General features: G+C 43.7%; 1 protein-coding gene across 2 annotated transcripts in view; it reads left to right on the top strand.

Moving 5' to 3' along the window:
• LOC144825506 (uncharacterized) overlaps positions 1-24122 on the top strand; it is a 337701-nt gene that overhangs the window by 229967 nt on the left and 83612 nt on the right. For both annotated transcript variants that reach the window (XM_078684163.1, XM_078684164.1), the window contains exon 6: positions 20208-20278. In XM_078684163.1, coding sequence (XP_078540289.1) covers positions 20208-20278 — 71 coding nt within the window. The remainder of the gene's footprint in view (positions 1-20207; positions 20279-24122) is intronic.

Genomic DNA, 24122 nt, shown 5'->3' on the forward strand with positions numbered 1-24122 from the left:
GGGTAACAATGATATCATAGGAGAGAAAGTTGACACAGCTATGGATATTTCAACCTCATTAAAAAAAAGAAGGATAAAGAGAGTGAATGAAGATACTGAAGAGACTGGTTTTGAGAGCAATGACTCAAGATTTGTGCGCACAGGATAATAGAGGGAAATGTAATGAGGGAAAGGCAGAAGAAGCTTTTACCCCTGTGAGAAAGAGAAAGTCCAAGAAAAGAGGTAGGAAATTGGACAAGGACAATAAGCTAATGTCTATTATATTTGAATGTTTCCTAATACTTCTCTTGGGAAGTATTAATGGTATGTGTTTATGCAATGATACTCAATGTGCATCAGTTTTTAATTTTATGAAACAACAAAAATAAGATTTAACTTTTTAATTGGAATGGGTTATTCCAGAACTTTCTAAGGACAAACAATTACAGGAAATGTTGAACTGTGGCCCTTAAATCTGGCCAGGCTGGAATTCTGACCAAAATACAAGAATAGGCATTTTATTGTGCAGTTCAGACTTTTCTATTCAAAAGATACAACACGAAGTTAAAGGCAGTTTACTATGTGTGGATGGTATATAGATTGGACATAGTAATGTGTAATGTGTATTGCCCTACCTAATTACCATGCAGAGACAATGTATTGAGTTTACTACCACAGCTTCTTTTAAGCAACAGAAATGTTTTTGGGGAGGGGATTTTAACTGTTTACGGAATGTTCAAGACAGAACAACTTGTTCTACAGTGTACCTTGACAGTAGCTCCAAATCATTGCTGAATACCATATTTTTTGTCTACATGTACCACATTATTTCAGGCACATCACATCACAACCTGATTTTATGGACCACCTTTGTTTAGTAATTATGGAACCGTTCCTATCCACTGTAGTGCCATCCCGGCTTATCATGAGGGGTCCATTCAATTATAAAACAGAACGACCCATTCTTGACCACTCCGTTCTTATAATTATGGTGACAATACTGCAGATGATATTGACAGTTATACATGCCCTTATGAGTAGGATTCGTTTAAATGACCTTTCTTCCCCCCGCTTTCCACGTTCTTTCTGGCAATAATATCAATAGTATTTATTGCCCCATTGCATACATTATCATCTACAAAATGTTTTTTACACTGTCTAGGGCATTGCCCACGATCGCTTTATCAAACTGCACACCCATCGCTTGGCCATGCCCCCGACTGACGTGTCACGCGTAGACGTGATCACGTCACACGTGACGTACCCGGAAGTACCCCGGATCCAGTCCGGGTTAAATGCGGATGATGTGCGCACACGGAGATCTTCGGGTCGCCGGGAAGGGTTCTCTGAACAGGCAGACAAGCAGGCGGCAAGGGTTGACAGAGTAAGTAGACCAATTGACATACGGGTGGGCTCCGTTGCTCAATGACCCATTCACAAGGTATGTGCAGTGCGAATACTGCAATGTTGCGTCTTGCTTACCTCCATAGAGAGTGACCAGAGCCAGCGTCATACCCCGGCTACCATGAGGCACGACTGATTCCAGTCCCTGGTAAGCCTAATATCTCCCTCTTTTGTCCGGCAGTCTTTTAGTACAAAACATGCAGGCATGTGCGACAAGACACCCACTGTTAACAATGTTGTGTGTGGGTTGAAATGCCTAAATGGGGTGTTTTTTTGCCCCGGGTTAATGATCGATGGCAGACACAATTTACCTTTATTTCACAAACACATGGTACGCCGTGCATGGAATGCTTGAATCACAGTGCGTAATACGTTTATTTGAATGACTCGACTTTGCGCCATGCATGAGAGGATCTCATTGAACGACCCAAGGTGAAGGCACACGTAATTGACTTAAACTACGTGCAATTGTTTATTTCTCTTTCAGATTATTCCCTTTCACAGACTGATGAGAGGTCGCCATACTGTGAGTAAATGGTGTCGTATTTGATTGGCCCAGGGCTGGGTACTCCTTAGCGCGTGTATACCACTCGGGTCACAGAGTTAGGTCCTGAAGAAAACCTGGTAATATCACCAATAGGTTGGAACATGTAGACGACTATCACTTTTTATCACCACAAAGATACCATAGGTCAATCTAGCCGAGTTAGGTATCTCGCATTGCTTTTAATATTGTCTTGTAGCTCCATATTAACGTTTTTTAGGGAGTTAAATTAAGACAATTTTTAAATTCACTCTTTTTCACTTACCTGCACCACTGTTGCGACTAACCTTCTCCACTGTAATCAGGTGTTGAAGCACACCCGGATAGCATTCTGCTATTTGGGTGGGACCTCAATGATGAAGCATGTCACCAACTAGGTTGGTGAGTGAGAGGTCTTCTTAGAAAAGGAAAACTTTTCTCCTTTTTCCTTTTGTGTGTCCTCCTCTATACCACGTGGACATCTTATGTCTTCAGGGTAGACTCCTTCTTTTGTTTGATACGAATACCTTAAGGGGACTAGGAGTATTCCCTTTGCTATATATAAAACCCGTTCTCTCTTTTTTGTTAGTTATATGACTTTAAAATACTGTCAAAAACATTGTTTCTTCAATTAAGGCCTGTAGTTTCCACAGTCATAGACTCAGAACAAGCATGTGGTGTGTCAGATGCATATCTGACAATTTGTGCTTGGTTAGAGATGTTCTATAATATGTGAAAGACTGTGGTTTATCTCTGTGTTAACTCAGCCTACACCCAGAAAAGTCCTTTGATAAATTAAACCACTCTTTTATGTTTAACGTTTTACAACACATGAATTATGGCCCAAAATTCAGGTCAGGGATTATTCTATTGAACTCAAACTGTTACAGCAAAGTCATGGTCAATAGCACACTAACGGGCTCTTTTCAGAAGTAAGGCAGGGATGTTCTTTGTCCCCCCTCTTGTTCATTTTGCAGATCCAACCCATTGTTGCAACTCTGAGGGCTGATAATCTGATTAAAGGGATTCCTGTCCCAGAATGAATGGGTTGTTCTCGCATTACTTCCCGCCTCTATGGATGATATATCATTTGTTATGACAACATTTTGATTCAACAAGTTTTATGGTATTGCAGCAGATTTGATTTTGCCTCCTCATCAAGAATTAACCTTACAAACAGTGAGTGTCTGTATGTCAACTGGAAGGACGATAAAATAGATTGGGGCCTTAAATGTCATACAAGATTGCATTAAAGTTATTGGTCTGTTTTTTGGACAGGTTGGTAGCCTGCAGAGTTGGTCAGAAAGCATGTCTAACGTCAAACAAAAGATAGGACTTTGGGGTCTGAGGTGACTCACTATGATAGGTAAAATCCTTCTTGTTAGAAAGACAGAATATCTTTCAATCCTATTGTATGTTGCTGTTGATTTTCCTATTCCTCGAAACTGCCTGACACTTGTACAATGGTCGGTTTTTCAATTCATTTGGGATGGAAGCAGGAATGAGTTGCTCAAGTTTCCATGTTTAAACCTGTGGTTCTGGGTGGTAAGAATGCTCCAAACATTGGCCTCAGCTTAGAAACCTTGTTCATCTGAAATATGATAAAGGCGAGTGTTAGACCTGGCACCATTGGCGTGGGTCGCCCTTAGACTTTTTTGCTGTTGCCTCCTGTGTTTTTGCTATGTGTGTTGCTCGTCTAAATGCTTTGGGCACTGTGCCACTGCTATTCAGTGCAAGTTCTCCCTATTGTAAAGTATTGTATTGGATTAGTGACTCAATGATTGGTTCATTTGATTTACTTGTCAGACACTAGTACAGTGCACCATGGGTGCCCAGGGTATGTAAATCAAATGCTGATGGTGGGCTTGCAGCACTGGTTGTGCCACCCACAGAAGCAGCTTGTAAAATGTGACTCAGACCTGCCATTACAGAGCCTGTGTGCAGCCTGGGTCTGCCATGTCGACTTGGCAAGTGCACCCACTTGCCAGTCCCTAAAACTTCCCTTTTCTACATATTAGTCACCCCTAAGGTAGGCCCATGGGCAGGGTGCATTGAATGTAAAAGGTAGGACATGCCCTGATGTGTGTAGCATGTCCTAATAGTGAATTATAGCCAATTTCGTTTTTCACTATTGCAAGGCTACCTGTTCCCATAGGCAGAATGGGCAGTTTTGTTTATAATCCTAACTGACTCAGGGAACTAGATAGAAATTCCAGTTTAGTATGACTGAAATCAGAATGATAAAATACATCTTTTAGTGAAGTTGGTTTTAACATTCTGTGTTTGAAAATACCACTTTTAGAAAGTAGGTATTTTCTTGCCTACCCATTCAAGCCTGCCTCTGCTAGGTTGTATATTCCATGTCTGGTTTGTGAGTGACAGGGGCTGGGGGTGGCTCCGGGAGACAGGGTGAGTCAGCACAAGGCTGAATAGACCAATCTGCATGAGGAGTGGTGGGAGGAGTAGCACCTGGGCCTGAATAGGGCTGTGCCTGCCTTCCACAATGCTGACTCCACCTCCTATGGTGTGTCCGATGACCCTGGCCCACACTGTCAAAGGAAAGAAGGAGTCCTGTAAACAAAGTGCTCCAAGGCGGCACACATATGGTTTGGACTAGGTACAGACACTCTCTGCCTTCAGAGACAAAGGATTTTGGTGTATAAAAGGGGGGAACCAGACCCCAGAACTTTAGATCACTTCTGGGAATCAAGACGACCCTTTGCCGAGGAGATGAACCAAGGAAGCTGAAGGAGGAGACTGCCCCTGTGCTGTGCTGTTGGGGTTGGCCTGCTGTGGTTACTTTATTGCCAAGGAAAGGCGAAAAGGAACTGTGTGTGTACTTTAGCAATCTTGAAGAAGAATCTCCAAGGGCTTGAACTGAGCTTGCCTCCTGCCTGAAGTATCAGGGATACAATAATTCACCACCAGCTCCCCTGAATTCTCTTGCTGTGGAATTCTGCCTGCAGGGAGGTGCCTACTGTTGTTTGGGCCCTCTGAGAAGACTGCGAGTCGCTGGGAGCTGGAAGCGCAACGCAACGAGAAAAAGCGTATTGCCGCCGCAGCAGTTGCCATCGCATCGCCGAAGCATGCCACCGCTGCAGCTGTACGCCGTCGCATCATCGACGAAGCGTATCGCATCACCGGAGAAGCGTTTCACCGCTGCAGAGGTCGCCGTCGCATCACCAGAGAAGCGCATCGCAGGGCCTGTCGTGGCTCAGAAGTTACCAAGTTTGCCGCACGGCCATCGGGTGTGCACGCATCACATCCAATGTTGTTGCATCCCTTTAAGAAGCATCACACCGGATCGTCGCATCATATCAAGGCGTCATCTTGTCGCACCGCACCGGATCACAGTAAGAAACCAACGCATCACCTCCTCTCCGGTAAGGAACCGATGCATCACCTCCCGTGCGCTGCAGTAAGGAACCGACGCATCACCTCCCCCGAAGCAAGGAATCAACGCATTACCTTCCCTGTGACCCTTTTGTTTGTATTGTTTGACGCATCCAAGGTACTTTGAGAGTAAAGTATTGCATTTACCATCTACATTGAACTGAGATATTTCTACCAAGTCTATTTTTGATTACAGTATTGCGGATTTTTGTTGTTTGGTCTTGTGTTAAGTCTAGTAAAGAATACTTATTTTTCTAAGCTGGTGTTGTGTCCATTTGTAGTGTTTTCACTGTATTACTGTATGTGTTCACAAATGCTTTACACACAGCCTCTGAGATAAGCCTGTCTGCTCATGCCAAGCTACCAAGGGGGTGAGCAGGGGTTATTTTAGAAGTGTACCCCTTTACCCTGACTAGAAGCAAGGGTCCCTATTTGGTCAAAGGTACCTACCTCTGCCAACTAGAGACCCCAGTTCTAACAACGAACATTTGTCAAGAGAAGTTAAAAAGGAAATGATCCTTTCTTGCCAGATTTTGGTAGAATGTTCTACCTAGCATTGTCCACGGTACATGGCTGCCTACCTCTATGGCTTTGCCTATATGGCAGAAGATGTTCTAGAACCCCTTTTTGTGTCAGGAAGGGATGTTTGTCAGAGGACTCTTGAGACCACCTTTTTTGGTACTGCCCTACGGCGCAGAAGGTATAGGCCTTGGCAGGGGTACGGCTATCATCCTTAAATGCAGATGACATCTTATCCAAAGAGGTTGTGGTTTTTGGACTGATCAGATCTAACTCTCCAATGTCAAAAGTTTTAGATAATTATGAACTACTTGAAGGATGCTCTATGAAATGCCAGAGCCTTGGTATTCAAAGGAGTTGAATGATCTCCCCAAGTGATTTATTCACTAGCACGTTCTTTGTTACAAGAATATATGTACAAAGACATAATAAATAAGAGCAAGGAAAGCTTATTCGGAATGGTGTTGGGGTGATCAAAGGTGATAGGTGTTTCCTGATTTTTAGTTTCTGAAAGACATGAATTAAGGTGTTTATATGATTTACTTGTTTCTTGGTTTATAAATAACATTTTTTTATGTTTGTTTAAATATTTTTGCATAAGTTTCTTTTCATTCAGAATACTGTAACATCTGTGTAAACCTAGTGTAGAACTTGGCGCTGTGTGCAGTTTTAACCTGATCAAATGTCATGCCATCTGAAACATGGATTGGCTAACATGTATTCTGCCCTTTTAAATGAATAAAGGTTTTTGAAACTTAAAAAAGGGAGTGCAACACGCTCTAGGTGCTGACTCTATGGCTCCATTTTATTTGGCTTTAAGATGTATAAAAAAGACACAGGCACATGGTATATTTATTTTCAATGTTTTATTAACCCTTTATGTTCAAAGTGATATTGCTAAATGTTGAAATGCTTTATTACAAATGCTTTATTGACTTTACATAATGCATTTATACATGATTAATGACTATAGCAAAAGGTTGATGATGTTTAACGTGCTTTGTTTGCCTATTAAGTGGTGAACCTTTGATAACGCCAATAGGCTTGCTTTTTGCGTATTGTGATCTGAATATTATGATAACCCTTTGACAATAACCATGTTTTAGTTAAAGTCATAACCCGCACTCTTATGTTGTGATTTGTTATCTGGTAAAGGTGGGGGGACACTGTGATTTTGGGGATCATACATCTTTACCGGTCAAATGTGATTTCATAAAGTAATCCAAAGTGTTTCTATCTACCTTATTTATATATTTGTAAATGAATGCATACTATTAGTAGTGTGTGTTTGTAACAAATGTACTTTTCCTTTTTCTAAAGAAAAAGCACAGAGTGGACAATTGTTTATTGAGCGTTAGTATAGCATGCCAGGGAATGTTGATTACTAGCCCACACCACCACCCTGGAGTAGGCCTTGGAATGCCCTACATCGCTATCCTTTTTACTGTAAGGGAAAATTGTGGACATATTACTTGTGCAGGCCTGCACAACTAATAACCAAATTTCCTGCACCACTCAGTCTCCAGGCATGAAGGTGTAAACTCTCGAGGTTGGGTAGCAGCACCTGCCCCTTTGACTGGGAGAGGGGGTCTGTCCTAAGAGGAAGAAGGAGCTGAGAACAACAGGGGAGGTGCTGGAGGTCTGTATATACCACCCTTCTCGACCTATTTGAGGCGATGAGAATGACTTAGGCCCGGTCTTGACAAATCTTCCTCAAGACTTGAGTAATCAATGGTATGGGAGGAAATGCTTAGTGAAGCCAACCCTTCACTTCAACTGAAACACGTCCTCTAAGTTTGCCCACGATAGATACTGCACAGTAGTAGTGCGCAGAACATTGAGCAATATGCAATTCCCAGAGTAGCAAAGCGATCCACCTGAGGTGTGCCCCACTATGCAAAGATGTCTTGAAAAGCACCTTTAGATGGAGATGCCACTCATGGTCAACAATATGATATTGTCTTAGGATGCTGGCACTGGAGTTCAGAAAGCCAGTTGGCAACTGGCTATACCACATGCTGATGCATCCATTCCCAGAGCGTCAGTGCTTCTCGAGAGAGAATGTGAGATCCGACTCGTCCCTGATTGTTGTTTTTTTTTTTTAAACATTTATTGAGCGCGCTTATACCCAGCGGTTTCATGGCGCTATAGGAGCTAATACTAGCAGCAGCAGCAGCAAGAGGGGCAGGTTAGGCAGCAAAAGCTCTGGAGAAAAGGAGGGTTTTCAGATTCTTCCGGAACTCTAAATAGGAGGTTGCAGACCTAAGTGTCATGGGAAGGGAGTTCCAGAAGGCAGGTGCAAGAACCGCGAATTTCGCCCCACCTGCTTTCTTTGTATTGAAGCGAGGTGTGACCAGGAGTGCCATGTGGGTGGAGCGGAGTTCTCTGCCCGGCAGATAGGGTTTGATGGCTGAGCATATAAACTCGGGGGCAGTGCCCATCCTGGCCTGGAAGGTGAGGCAGCCTAGTTTGAATAAGGCCCGTTCCCTCACGGGTAGCCAGTGCAATGATTTCAGCAGTGGGGTTGCTCGGTGGAATTTGGGCAACCCATGGATTAGGCGGGCAGCCTGATTTTGCACTAGCTGCAAACGGTGTATGGCATAGGCCGGTGCGCCGTTATAGATTATGTTCCCATAATCGAGGCGCGAGAGCAAAATTGCCATCACAATTATTTTCAGTGCCGGGAGGGAGAAAAAGCGGGATATCTTCCTAATTATCCGGAGGGAAGAAAAACAAGAGGAAATCACCGAACTGACCTGGGGGTTTACAGATAGTTGGGAATTAAGAAAGATCCCAAGGGTTTTGACTTTAGGAACCGGGAGGGGGGCACCAAGTGAAAGGGGCCAGAACGAGGGGGACCAGGGCTGCAACCACCTCCTGTCAAGACCAACTCTGTCTTGTCAGGGTTGAGTTTAAGGTGGTTGCAGTTCATCCAGTCTTGGATGAATAACATAACGGTTTGAAAATTCTGAACAGAGGAGGGGGAGTGAGAGAGGTTAAAGATAAGCTGGAGGTCATCGGCGTAATTAAACACCGTGACCTCGAGCTGCTGCAATGAAGAAATAAGGGGATAGATGTATAAATTAAACAAAAGAGGGGATAAAGAAGAGCCCTGGGGGACGCCGCACTCCACCTTTCGTGAGGAGGCAGTGAAACCAGCGAGATGAACGGCCTGTGCCCTATCGCACAGGAAGGAATTGAGCCAGGAGAGGGCAGAGCCCGCTATGCCCGCCGCCCTGACACGAGTGAGAAGAATGGAGTGATCCACCGTGTCAAAAGCGGCGGACAGGTCCCAGAGAACAAGGGCTTGCGGAAGGTTGGTGTCAATACCCTCGCGGAGTCCATCCATCACTGAGATCACTACCTTCTCTGTGGAGTGTAGAGGTCGGAAGCCCGCCTGGCAAGGGGAGAGGCAGTGATTTGCCTCCACATAAGTGCTCAGGGTAGTCGTGACATGGGTTTCTAAGACCTTTCCCAAATAGGGCAAGAGGGAAATGGGACGGTAATTAGCTGGGGACAAGGGATCAGCGCCAGTTTTTTTTAAGATCGGGATGATGACTGCTGATTTGTGAAAAGAGGGAACCACACCATTACTTAGTGAGTCATTAAGAAGCGTGAGGGGAGGGATAGGACAGGCCGAGAAGATCTCTCTTAAAACATGGGCGGGACCAAAATCCAAGGGGGAGCCCGACTTCACCCGCCGGAGCAGAGGGAGGAGTGAGTCCTTGGTCAGCGGGGGATGCTAGCCAGTTTGGAAGTAGAGGGAGGAGGGGACGGGTTAACAAAGGTAAGCGAGGGAGGAGGTATATTAATTTTAATCTGTGCGACTTTCTCAATGAAAAATTCATTTAGCGAATCGCAGAGATGTTGAGAGGGAGGGACTGTTGTCGTAACTCTATCGGATGCTGCCAATTTGTGGACGGTGGCAAAGATCTCTTTGGATTGGGACTCTGCCGCTAAAATCCTTCCTGAGTAGTATTCTGTTTAGCCTCAAGAATGCCTTTTTTATAAGTCTGTAAGGCAGTATGGTATGTGGATTTCAGTAAAGGGCTGTATGCTCTCCTCCAAGCTCTCTCAGCTCTCCGTGCAGCTAGTTTTTTCACCTTAAGGTCAGAGTGGAACCACCTATTAGCTGCATGGGCTCGCTTAACCGTAATCCGCCTCAAAGGAGCGAATTTGTCGCCCGATTGAATCAGCCAATTATTGATGGATTCCAATTGGACTGGGGCTGCAAGGCCTGAGAGATCAGGGCTGGACTCGGACAAGGACAAGCAAAGGGAGGGCATATGGGCTTTGCCCCATTTCCTGATCCAGGTGTTCTTGGGGAGCGGGGGCTTAACCTCAGGAGATAGTGCAAGGGAGAAGGAAATGAGGGAATGGTCCGACCAAGGGCAGGGAGAGATGGTGGGGGGAGTTGTGGGAACATTTAGGGCCCAGATTTGGTCCAGTGTATGACCATGAGTGTGAGTGGGGCTATGGATGTGAGGTACAAAATTGAGGCTAATCATGAGGTCGGTGAAATCTTTAGAATGAGACGTTTCGGCAGGGTCGTTAGGCCAATAATTAAAGTCCCCTAGGACTAAGACTGACGAGTTATTTATCGCCAGAGTAGCCAGGAGATCTTGGAAGCTAGAAATGAAAGATGAAGTAAGTTGAGGGGGGCGGTAGACAAGGACACAGGTCAAAGGGGTTTGGTATGAGGTCGAACGCGCTACCAAGTAGTCAACCTCAGGGATTATAGGAAAGGGAAGGATCTGAAAGTGCAAGTCAGCACGAGCTATCAAGGCTACTCCTCCGCCCGTCTTGCCTTCAGTGTGAAGGGGGCAGTGCAGCTAGAACATTGGGCAGGGAGTCCGCTCTGAACCAGGTCTCGGTTAAAAACAGGAGAACAGGTTCATGCGTGTCGATATAGTCAAATAGCTTGTACTGGTGTTGGACAGCTGACCGGGTGTTAAGTAGGGCAGCCGAGATGTTAAATACCAGCGATTGAGGATTAAAGGAAAGGGGTGGGGTGGGGGGTAGGGTAGAAGGCAGAAGTGTCAGCTGGGTAACAATCTCCGGGGGAGAGCAGAAAGGTGTAGTAAACAATCCAAGAGAGGTCACGCGATTGGATACGGCGAGAGGAATGGTACCAGGGGTCCAATAGGAGCAAAGCTGTGATGGAGTATATCTGATCAGCTGAGCAGAGTGGGGTGCCCCTAGCCCCGGTCGGCCGCGGACGGGCGCAGACGGGCTCGACTTTGGCGCGAAGTCAGCGCTCCCGCTGCGCTCGTCCTCTGCGCTAACACCAGGTCGCCATTGTTGACTTACAACATCACAGTCATATTTTACATCAAAATCTTGATGGGCTGACTACAAAGGGAAGGGAGGAAGGCCCTGCCCACCATCAAATATACCTTGAACCTGAGAATGGACTCCATCTCATAAAAGTTGGGAAAGCATAATATTAGGCTAAAAACAGTCGAGCAGACAGTCTTAGACACCAATTGTACTCTAACTACTAAGTTTGAAAAGATGTTAAATATGGAAAAAGTGCTAAATGTCACTGATGCCAAAAAGAAGAGCTGGAGGTGCGAAACAGGTGTAATAACCTTCACATCCTGGACATCCTTGAGTTTTCCAACACCAGCAGCCTGGACAACTACAGAGAAAGAATGCTGTTGGCGATTTTCATGCAGGAGGCCTTTCCACGCCTCCTGGTGATAGAGCAGAACAGGCCCACCGGTCGCTCATCTTAAGACCGCCACTGGGGGCCTCTGCTGCTCCCAAAGTGGTCAACTACTCACTTTTTGAGACAGGGATATTGCTTTGCCTCTGGCTTATGAGAACCGAGACCTTAACTATGGCGGCCACACAATTTCCCTTTTTCCACATTTCACTACAGTAGTGCAGGAGGCGAGGCGTAAATTCATTACAGTCAAGAAGCTTGTACAAAAATACGAAATCCAATATGCAATGCTTTATCCTGCCCATCTGAAGATTTTGCACCAGGGCAAACAGCACATCATTCATTCTCCACAGCCTGCAACTGAATTCCTGAAGAAATGATCACTTAATGGATCCGGGTGTGATTCTCAGTATGTGCCCCAAATATCGCCCCAGGATAGTGACACAGATTAATATACACCTGAAAATAGTGCACTTGAGTTTCACATCGCACCTGAATATGGTGGACCAATAATGTACTGTATAAGTTGCCTCCTAATTTATTTGTTTATAGTAATCTAGTGCGGTGTACATGGAGCGTGGGTCTCAGCCAGGGTCCCATGGGGGTAGTGGCCACTCTTAGATGTAGCAGTAAGTTGCCATAATTACAAAACTGCACAACTCACATATTGCCATGCACAGGAGATGATTCAACACCTGCCCTCTTGCCCCCTCCGCTTACAATAAATGGGTAGAAGTGGACTTTCTTGGTGCCTCCTGAGGGTATTACCCACAAATGTGTTCTTGGTTACTCTCTCTTACTTAACTTTAATAGTTGGGCAAGATGGGGGGTTTGAGGGGGGGTTGGGATGGCCTGAGAGTCTTACGGTTATATGTCCGGTGGATTTGGGCTATTAGAGTGGGATGTGAAAATGGGGAATATAGGGGCAGATGTATCAAGATTTCATTTTGCGAATCCTAAATAGCGATTTTTAAGGAATCGCTATTTAGAAATCGCAAAATGGAATGTATGAAAAAAATCGCTATTTTTCTGCGATTCCTTAATCTTCCTTATTTGCGAATTCGCATTTTGCATATTCGCAAATAAGGAATAATTTCCCATGCATTCCTATGGGCCAGGAGGCCCATAGGAATGATTGTGAACTAATTCTCAAATTGCTAATCGCAATTTGAGAATTATTTCAAGGGTGCAGGGGTGTCTGAAAGACACCCTGCTGCACCCCTGAAATGTACATGTGTGTGCATATGGCGCACATACATGCCCCAGGGGCATGTGTGTGCGTCACATGCCACCCTAAAAAATGCAAAATTGTGCATTTGTTAAGGACTTCGCAAATTACCATCAACTACAAGTTGGTGGTAATTTGCAAAAGAAAAATGCTACATACATAGCATTTAAGGAATCGCAAAATTTGCGATTCCTTAAATGCTATGGCAAATTAAGGAATTGCAAATCTTTGCGATTTCTTAATGTGCGATTTTTTGATACATTAAAAAACATGCAAAAGATCATTTGCGATTCACAAAGGCCGAAATTCTGCGAATTTCGGCCTTTGCGAGTCGCAAAACGCTTGATACATCTGCCCCTTAATGTGTTAACATTTTCTTGTTCGGTAGTATGGGCAACAGAATAGGATGGCCAATTGTCTAGAGTCATGCAGTTGACGTGAAATTGCATAATCTGCTAGAGCTTCACCTATCAATCAGTCCACTTAATTCCTTTATGGGACACATATGGAGAAGAAGCCCCTATCACTTGTAACTGTAACACTGAATGTCTCGCAAAATGCACCAGCTACTTGTTTTACTTGCTAGAGATCATATTAGTATCACCCTTTTATAAGAGACACACCTTACCGAGCAAATTGAATCAGCCTTTGCTAAAAGAAGTTTCTTGAGCTACATTATCATACTTAACCATTAAAAAGACTAAGGGAAACTCCATATAGCAAAGAAAGGATAAAGGAAAAACCTGTGAATGTCACAATGTCACAAAAAAACAAGTATATAAATGGTTACATAAATAAATGTAATGAAATTAATGAAAACAGAGGGGCGCTCAAACAATTACATACTATACACTCAAAAAACATAAACATGTGTGAGATCAAAAAAACAGTGGCAGAGAAAAATAAACAAATAACAGTAAACACAGTTCACAATCAAAAAATAATGTAATCTCTGATTTAAGCCATGTTAGAGGCGTCAACGGCATTTCAACCCGAAATTTCTTTAAGGGTCATCATCAGGACAATAAGCTTCAAGAGTGAAAGCGACCACTTGATTGACTTTCTACAAAAAAATCACAATATATACATAAGTTTTACAAAAAGGACATTTCAGCGACAAACATTTGGTTTAAGCAGGCTTTTCCACCACCGAATATGTGCAAGAAAAGATCTTAGAATTGGTGTAAAAATCTCATACAGCTATTAGACAAGAAAAAGAATAGAACCTGTTTCCATGAGAATTAGAGTCCAATGTGCAAATAATTTCCTTTATTCTTTCTTTGCTATATGGAGTTTCTCTTAGTCTTTTTTAGTAGTTAAGTATGATAATGTAGCTCAATAATCTTTGTTTGGATTACAGTGTTTGTTACCCTTGGTTCTTGTTCTAGGGTTGCCCTTGTGGTCAGTAAATCATTTGCTAAAAGAAGGGCACCGCACTGCATTGTTCCATCAGATTACTTTTACGGCACAGGGGTGTTGATCCTCATGTTAAAAAAAGGTGCACAATTCAATCCAATGCGGAGGTGTACAATTCAGTCCTATGGGCACCATAATAGATGATCAAGTTCAATATTCAAAAAAGTGGGGTGGAAGGTGCTCACACACATAACTATATTTAATAATTATGGTCCGAATATAGAAGACCCTATGGGGTCAGATCCGGGCCACTGAGCCAAAGACTCTGCTCTGGGGTAGCAGCTTTAACTGTACCTTGCAGGAACAAATTGATAGATCAGCAAGCTTGATTAATTGTACATCAGCTACCAGTAGTTCCCTATAGACCACATTTTGTTGGAACAGAAGCTACTAGATATATGGCGGCATAAACACTCCTCGATAAGGGAAGGCACCTTCATCTATGCTGTGCAAAACATGTGGTCTCGCTTGGCTATTGGCTGACTATCTAGGAAGATCATCCCTGGTAGCGTGAGGTTAAACACCTGGCCTGTATGCTTTCCTTGTGCTAGTGCTTCTGAAGCTATACATTTCTGGATTGTCTCCCTCTGTTTGGCAGTGGCGTCTGGGGATGGGGTTGTTCGCAGAGAGTCTACTTTGTTACGAACTAAGATGTGAGATAACAGCATGTTACTAAAGTAAGTACCTTGGGTCGGTGAACAGTATGGGCATGGTCAGGACGGTGTTCAAGGTTGTTGTCAGAGGCAGATACATGGCTAAGCAAGATGAAGTACTGAGACCACTTAGGACAAACCTATCTTGGCTGGCGGGCAAGACAAGGAACTTGGAGCTGTCTCATGAAAGTGGTTCTAGGGCCTCCACCCTCTACGAGATCAGGGACAAACTATCCAAATGTTCCTTAGTCTTAAAGAATGGGAAAGCACCACAGGAAATGTGTGTGTGCTGGAGCCTATTGAGCGGGAGAGCAAGGCTAATGTAAGTGGTGAGCTTTGTGCTGTAAATTGTATAAATTAAATTTAAGATTTAAAGAGAGCCCATCAGATTGTAACCACCTTTTCAGTGTATCTCCCCAACTTATATTGTATACAGGGGGCGCACACTACCTGCCCAGGTGGCAGAGTATCTAAAGAACACTGCATGGTTTAGTACCACACGCCAGCAGCTCTTCGATGAAATGAAAGAGGTGATTGGTGGGTTCCATTTGGTAATTTTCCTGGCTCTGGAAAACTCCCTGTAAGATGAGTGTTGCAAAATGAATTACTCTACTGAAACTCGGCAAATCTACAAACAAATGTGAGTCACACCGGCCTCTCATGCTCTTAAACTGCGACACTAGAATCCTGGCTAAACTTAACCCCTTCTTCCTGACCTGGTCCTTCCTGAACAATCTGGGTTTATTGCAGTCAGATATACTGTGCATAGTTTGCCTACTCTCTTTTTCCTCTTACACAACCTAGAGTAAGATATAAATTGGTAGCTGTATTTTTGGACGCCTCTAAGGTGTTTGATTCATTGGAATGGGAGTACTTATTTGCTCTTCTTGGTAAGCCCAGCATGCCCAGCAGTTTTACAGAATGGATCCTCCCCACCATTGTCGCTTGCCAGACCAATAGCACTAATGAAAATGATTATGCTCCCTCAGCTGTTTGTGAGCATCCATTTCCTCCTCAACTAGTCCCTCTTTCAATCTTTGAGATCCCAGCTGATCAGACTGGCATGGGCTGGGCATGAGTGTAAAATGGAAAACACTGATGTTGCCATTTTAACAGGGAGGATTTGAGACACCAGACCTTGAATTCTATCATTTATGTGCACAAGCCCATTGTGCTTATTACTGGTTTCATCCATCCCCCTACCTCCAGCACATTGCTGTTGAACCAGATGGCATTGTGCCCCAGACTCTTGTGGGAACATTACCCCCCCCCCCAACCCGACATATGACATTTATAGATATTATTGGATGCACCACCCGCACCTGGGATAAACTGAAGGAGAGAGCTGGTCTGGACATTATCTACTTCCCTTTTGTCCCACATCCAAGATTGCTGATGACTCACTAGAAAACAGGGATCCCTCAATTGCCCACTTTTCTAAGGCGGTTGTGAAGATATGTAAAAATTGGCAGCTTAATTCCTCTCTATGATATTAAGAAGGGATCTCCTCACACCCTGTCTATACTATCAACTTTGGGGGGGCTTATGGATCAGAGATCTTAGCTTTTCTGCTGTAGCCGGAAGTCCTTAAAACCCTAAATAAACTGTCATCAGCCACATCTACCTCGATCCTTTACCAAATTGTGCAGGTGGAATCCACCACTGCTTGCTCCTAGGCCAGTCAGGTGGGGGAAGACGTTAAGCAAAAGATCATTGAAGATATTTGGTGCTTCTGTTGCTCCCAGAATGGATTACTCTGTTAGAGTAGTAGACTCTGCATAATTGATTTCGTTTTTTGCACAGAGCCTATTACATCCCTTGGGGTCTGTAGAAATGAGGGCTCAGTGAAAACTGTAACTGTATCAGATGTGGGGTCTCTGAGGGGGGCTTCCTGCACCTGGTGTTGTGCTGCAGTACAGTCATATATGTGATCCCGCCAGATCCTGAGGATGCGCTGTTGGGCTGGGGGAAAGGGGTGTTCCCATTGCTCACAGGATATTCACTGCCCTAGTGTTGGTAAAGGCTAAAAGAGAGATGGCATTCAAAAAAGGTAGAAGGGGGTACCTCAGCTTAAACAGTGACTCGAATCACTTCTATTCCAATGAACAACTTGAACTGTATGCAGGACCCATGTCACCCACCGCGAGGTCCAAAGAGATATTGATACTCCTTACGATCTATTTGCTGTCTATGAATACACATATAGACTCAAGTTGAAAATCAGGGCTGGTAGATTAGCACTGTAAATGTAGTGGTTGATTTGTTAATTTTGACAAACATTGTATTACTCCCTGGCTTAGTTACATTAAGTCCTGGCTGCTGAAGTTGGATTTTGGGGAATTATGGGAAAATCCTGGAGCTATCAAGAATAATTCAAGACTAAGGATTAAGGAATATTATTGGCAGTATGTTATAGAAACATTTTGTTCTGAAAAGAGAGATGGAGGACTAACTGATACATTCTTAGCTCACAAATGTATCCCCAAATATGAACCATATATATGTGGAATTGTACCATATAGTGCAAATAACTTGTATTTCAAAATTAGGGTATGTGTCTTGCCAGTAAACTCCTTTACTGTCAAATGGTCACAATATACTGAGTCAAATGATACTTGTACAGCATGTCCTACACTAAAAGAAACAGAACATCATTTTCTCTTTTTCTGCCCAGCTTATAAAGCGGCAAGGAAAAAATTGATAATTTTTCTATGTCGATCCTTGGTTGTGAGGTCTTTTTGGGAGTTGTTGAGGATTCTGAAATCAGACACTTTGGAAAAGATTGTTTTTGATTGTCAAAGTTTTTACTTTGGGCATGGTCATTACGTTCTCGTATGGCAAGACCTTAAGATGAATTATTGTACTTTAAAATGATGCTTTATCTAAAGTGTAGATATGAAGCTGCATAACAGATCAGTTAGTTTTTACTAAATTATAAAATGACAATGCGTTTTAATATAATAATGTATTTTACTGCATATTAAGACTGTATGAAATGATAAGTTTCTATGGGGATTTACCCTGAAATAAATTATTTTTAATGAATGATATAAGGGATCAATATTATCTATCTTCCTCCCCGCAGCCCCGTTTGCCGTGAGTTTGTGCTAATCAATTGCAGTACTCCTCGAACTAACTGGCAACATATTACACTATTGAGGTGTAAACGTTATAGCATCATTTTTACATGTATGATAAGTAAGGCTCCCGGTTTCCTGTTTTTGCAGATTTTTACAGATAAATATAGACAGAAAACATTAATTTTCAAGTCTATATTTATTTTTAAATGTGGCTAAAAACGGAAATAAGGGTGCTTTTTAGTAAATCTAAATACTGTCTGCCAGGCCAATAGAGGTGTGGATTGATAATAAAGGGGGTTAAAAAAGAAAGGAATTTTAGTCAAGAGGCTTTAACAGCAGTAGATATGCACAAGGTTGATACCGAAATATGCATATCTTCATATAAGTGCATTGATTCATCTTCTGTGGGTGTTCACAACACTGAAACCTGGCAGACATCCAAGCATGAGTGCATATTTAGCGGTTAAATAAGTTTGGAGATATACCAATTTCAGCTTAATTTTTTCACAAAACCCAAAATAAATATGGATAAATACAGATAAAATCAGCAAAAAATAAACATCGATAAATACAGATGGAAATGGTAAAAAAAAAAAATATACCATAAAACTGGGAACCGTAATGATAAGGTGGATTCACAACGTATTTACTGTACAATGTTTACTTACTAAGTTCGCAAATGGCTATACAGCAATGGTTAGCAATTTTTTCTGACTGTAGAAAACCAATACACAAACTTTAAAAAAAGGCATTTCATCCAGGATGGTTAAATGATGAGCTGCATAAGGCGTAGTGCTAAACATCTGGGGATAAGCACTCTCATTGACAGAAGATTTGGGTCATAATGTCTGAAATGTTGAAACAGTGGTAGCAAATTGTGCACCGACCTTTAGAAATAGAAAAGAATTTTACAAACCAACGTATGTACTAATAGGTCAGTTCACAAAATTCTCACTTGTAGTGATTTGCGATCCAACCTACCCCGTCAATATTAATGATTTTTTGTTTGTTTGCGAGTTGACAGTTATCCCGTGGATCACTGCTTACTACCCCAAAAACCTTTTATTTTAACAAGCATAAAGAACAAAGCAGTGTAGTGGGTGGTGGGTCGAGGTAATGTTGAATGGTCCACAATGTACAATGATGTGTTATTTTTCTTCTCACTGCATGTAATATTCTGTATTTGCATAATGTGCTGCTTACTGATTGTATGTTATACTAAAAATCAATAAAGAAAGTTTTTTAAAAAATCAAGCATAAAGAAAAAGTGCTTGCCCCTTTGGAAATAGGTTAAATCCTCCTTTGCGAAATTGGTAAAATATAAATGTTTTGCAACCTGATTTCAGTCGCAAAACATTGGTACATACCTTATCATTACTTGGAAGGGACACTCTAAGCACGCCCTTCCAAAGAGCAATTGTTATGGTTTCCTTAACCCATTTTGCGATTTGGTAAAGTGTTACAGAATCGGAAAAAGGGTTTATTACATAACAAAAAGCCATTTTGGTGTTGCAAACCACGTGATTTTGCAAATCGCAGCCTTTGCATTAGGTGGTGACGAAAGAGGCTGTCTGATGAGGATGATTGTATAGCAGAGGGTAGAACATGCCATTAAGTAATGGTTGCCCTTCACTATAAAGATTCAGAAGCCAGGAAATTACGTAAGGTGCAAGGTGTGAAGGGACCATTTATACAGGTTCTTGTGATGATTTTACATCCTGGTGATATTGCTCCTTGCACGATTGGCGCTGTGTCATCCACTAGCCATGTTTCAATTATGAACAGCTAGTAGACATGCACATCCTTGACGAAGTAATTTATGTATTTATTTATTTTATTTATGATGTAATATCAACAGATATTTTTCGATGTGGATCTTGCATTGGTGAAGGTGCAATTTTGTTAATTTAATCTTTTGACCAGGTCAGACATATCTGAACCAGGGGTGGTTGCTTAGCGATCAAGCGGTATTGGTGTAGAAGCAACTGTTCTGACAGCATGCGTTGCATTTTGTTTACCATGGTGGCAGGCCTGTCGTTTCTCAGTGCTGGAATGGGGAGCAGACATTTGACTGACGGGGTTGTGATCATCGTGGCTGTTTACGCATCCTTCATTCCTTACTGTAGACATTGTTTCCCTACTCTCTTCTTGCACCTTTCATTCCCTAATAAACTCTTTCTTCCCCTTCTCCTCTCATGCAATCTCTGTTCCCCAGGACATCCCCTGTACCTTTGCTCTCCTTCTGCACTCAGGATCCTTGCTGAACCCTTGTTCCTCTTCTCCTTGTATGCATGCCTAATGTTTGTTTCCTTGATATTAATCACCTTTCCTTTTCTCCATTTAGGGCTGTTGTACCTGATCCTGTCTGAAATCTCCTCCTGCAAGACGGACAGCCGACTAGTGCAACTCCTGCAGGTGGGGGGCGTGTGCACCACCTGAAGTTAGAGCTGGTGTAGCTCCCATAGGTAGGGGGGCTGGTGTGGCTCACCTAAGGGGTTCAGGTTCTGCACGGTTTAATCTGGTGAAGTTTCTGCAAGTAGGAATGTGGTAGTGAAATGTCTGTAGGTAGGAAGGAGTGGGTGTACCACTTACAAGTAGAGGGTGGTGGTGCCTGAGGTGTGCCTCTGAGGGCTGGTGCTGTCTTTGCAGATAGGTTGGGTCAGGTGCAGTGACTGCGGGCAGTGGAGAGCTTATAATACAACGGTTTTACAGTTTTCCTACAACTCTAGGGGTTCTACAGCGATGCAGTGGCATGTAGTTCTAGGCCACCATCTGGATACAAAAAGCAGGGGGATCAGAATGATCACAAAACTATAGAACACTATCCTAATCCAAGTAAGGGTTGTGGTAAGATTTAATTACACCTTGGGTGTGAAAAATTAACAAGTTACCTTTGGTAATGCTCTTTCTGGTGGACACTCTATTTAATCGCAGATTACTCCGCCTGTGAATATGCCTAGGCGCCAGACTCCAGAAACTCAAAAAGCAGTCTTGTGCATGGCAGTAGGTGGCACTGCATGCCTCCACATCAACTCCATTGCGTTCCAGGAAGTGACACCCAAAGCTGCATATAGGATCCACCCATGTGTGCTGACCTCAGATTTTTCAGAAGCTTGTCTGCACCCTCAGACATGGAGTCCATCTGTGAAGTGGAAGAATCTACAAGCAGATTTCTAAATTAGGACCTTTTTAGATGGAACAGAGAGGTGGGAGGTCGGTGAGGAGTCTGCAGTTAGACACAGTTTCCACAAGAAGGAGCATTAGCAAAGGTAAGTAACTTGTACTACTGATGGATACTTCTAACTGCAGATCCTCACCTTGTGAATTACTTCCAAAGGAATAACTCCCAATGTGGTGGTTGTGTGGAATGGCTCAGAGAAAAATGCCTTGTAGGACCAGCTGGACAAAATGCCCATCCCGACGCAGACCTGACTGTCAAAGACAGTAGTTCTTTGTGAAGGTGTGTGCTGATGCCCAAGCATCTTCCTGACAGAAATCCAGGACAGGCAGTCTGTATGTGAATGCAGTGATAGCCACCTTGGCTCTGGTACAATGAGACCCTTCTGAAGGCTGCTTCTTAGCCAATGTATAGCAGATCTTAATACAATGGACTATCCATTGCAAGATGATCTGCTTCTGCTTCTGCACCACTTTGCACTTTTTCACCCCAGAGAATCCTATAAAGAGCTGACTGTCCACCTGATATTCCTTGGTGTGATCAATAAAAAAGCTGAGGGCTCTCTTTGAGTTCAAGTAATAGTGTCTCTCGTCCTCTTTTGTGAGACGAGTTGAAGCAAAGAAAGTGGAACAGTGGCACTAAAAAGGGCTTTGGAAGGAACATAGGTTGCAAGCCTTTAATAAAACACATCACAATGGGTATTATAAACAAGGGCAGCCAGACTATTAAATGTGAAAGGGCTGACAAGTAACCTTTAACAGTCCCCACAGCATGACCCTGCTGTGACTAACAACATACGACTGACAGTTTGGCATGCAATGGGCCGTCAGGCTGATAAAACACCAAGCCATAAACCTATCGCAGCACTCAGCATACAGATTTCGTGGAAAGATGCCTAGCTGCAAGAATGACATCAACAACTTCAGGAGGGAGGTCAAAGGACATTAAATGTCACCATTTACTATCCACACACGGAGGTGCAGGTTGTGAATGCACAAGTGCAGGACCCTGCCCCGCTGCTGCAGTAAAAGATCCTCTGGAAGCGATAGCTTGATCAGAGGACAAATGCTCAGGCCCAGTAGTTCCCGGTACCACCCTCTCCTGGCACTATTTGGAGCAAATAGGATTACTTGGTCATTCCTGAACTTCATCAGAACTCGGGGCAGGAAAGTTAGTGTCAGAGAGGCGTATAAGAGTCCTCTGCTCCATTGCATGTGTAATGCGGTTCTGAGGCAAAACCTTCTTGGAAACTCCAGGACGCAAAGTGTGATGTGATGTGATGTGATAGCTTATTTGTACCGCGCAACTATCGCTCCAAGGAGCATCTAGGCGCCCATGAGTGACCAAGAGATGTAAAATGGTCCAGCTGCTTAGTTTTCGCCAGTCCAATTATCACACTAATGCTCTAACAGTGGTATCTTGTAGCTTAAAAATCCAGGTTTTTAATTCTTTACGGAATTCTGTTTCTCTCTCTAGGGCCCTTAGGTGGGGTGGGAGAGTGTTCCATGCTTTCGAGCCCAACACTGACAATGACTTACCCCCTCGCGTCCTAAGTCTGAACCCTGGGACAGCCAACAGATTGGCGTTTGAGGAGCGTAGGGTTCGTGTTGGATGGTACCTAGAGAACTTCTTCTGTAGATATGTTGGCCCTAAGGAGTGGACTGCTCTGAAGGTAATAATCAGTATCTTAAAAAGGACCCTTTTTATTATTGGTAGCCAATGTAAGATTTTTAATGCGTCCGTTGCGGACGACCTTTTCGGCCATTTCAGCACCAACCTGGCTGCTGCATGTTGCACCATCTGGAGCCTATGAGTGACCCCTTTATTGGTGCCTGCGTAAAGACTGTTACAGTAGTCTATCCGTGATGTCACCAGGGCTACTGTAACAGTCTTTCTTGCCTCCAGTGGCAGCAAGTAAAAAAGCTTCCTAAGTCCCTTTATGACACCGAAACATGTCCCTGCTACTTTTGATGCCTGTTGCTTATAAGCATTACACTGTGCATTCTTAGCTGGGGCAAAGAGATTGAGGCAGGGTAGTCCCTATTAATGGAAGATGCCCTGCACCACCTCCGGGTGTAACTGCCATTTGTGATCTGCTAGGCTTCAAGGGCTGAACTCTTCCACTCTGGCATTTAAACAGCCTGCCAGGTCCCATGAAGGAAATAGGGAAATGCCCTGATGATTCAGTCAGTTCCAGAAGCATAGAGTCTCAGGCACAGGATCCAAGACCCCTGCCCACCTTGCTTGTTGCTCTAACACATGGCGGTGGTGTTGTCCGTGAGAATCTTAAACAGTCTTCCCTTGATGGTCAGCAGGATGGCCATGAATGCTAAGTAAATCACTCACAGCTCCAACAGAATTGGGCAGAGGCTGTTCTCCACCATAGACAAAAGTCCTCTGATCTTCATCTCTCCCAGAAAGCCACTACTGTCGAATTTTTGGAGTCTCCTCCGACACCTGGAAGAAATCCAACAGGTTCTCCTGATGTTGGGCCCACTGAGACTTCAGGTCTCACTTCAGAGCCTGCATATGCCATAATCCATCGTTGGTGAGCAGGATGCAGGAGGCTAGCAGACCATGAAGCCTCAAGGCCATTCTCACTGAGACCCAGGAGACAGAGGCTGAAACATCAGGCTCGTGGCCTGAATTTCCTGGACCTGTTCGTCGGGAGGAAATGCCCAAAAGCACATCATATTCAGAATAGCTCAAATGAAGGGGAGCCTGAGAAGGAGTCAGGTGTGACTTTGGCAACTGGAGTGAGAACACCAACGATATCAAGATGTTCGTCATCAAGTGGAGGTGGTCTAAGACTGACTGTAGAGAACTTGCCTTGAATAGCCAGTTGTCGAGGTAGGGGACTCCAAAGATAGGCAGCCACCACCTCCATCACCGCTGTAAGCTCTGGAGGGGAGCAGGTGAGCCAGAAAGAGGGCATGGCAACTGAAAGTGGTCTCTGGTCTACTTTAAACCAGGTTGTGCCTGTGGATCTGCAGAATGGGGATGTGAAAATAGGGGTTTTCTGTAGAAACAACACCACCATCCAATCTAAGGGATCCAGGGAGAAAGAACCTGGGCCAGCAT

Source organism: Lissotriton helveticus, chromosome 1_1 (assembly GCF_964261635.1).
Source record: "Lissotriton helveticus chromosome 1_1, aLisHel1.1, whole genome shotgun sequence".
NCBI lineage: Eukaryota > Metazoa > Chordata > Amphibia > Caudata > Salamandridae > Lissotriton > Lissotriton helveticus.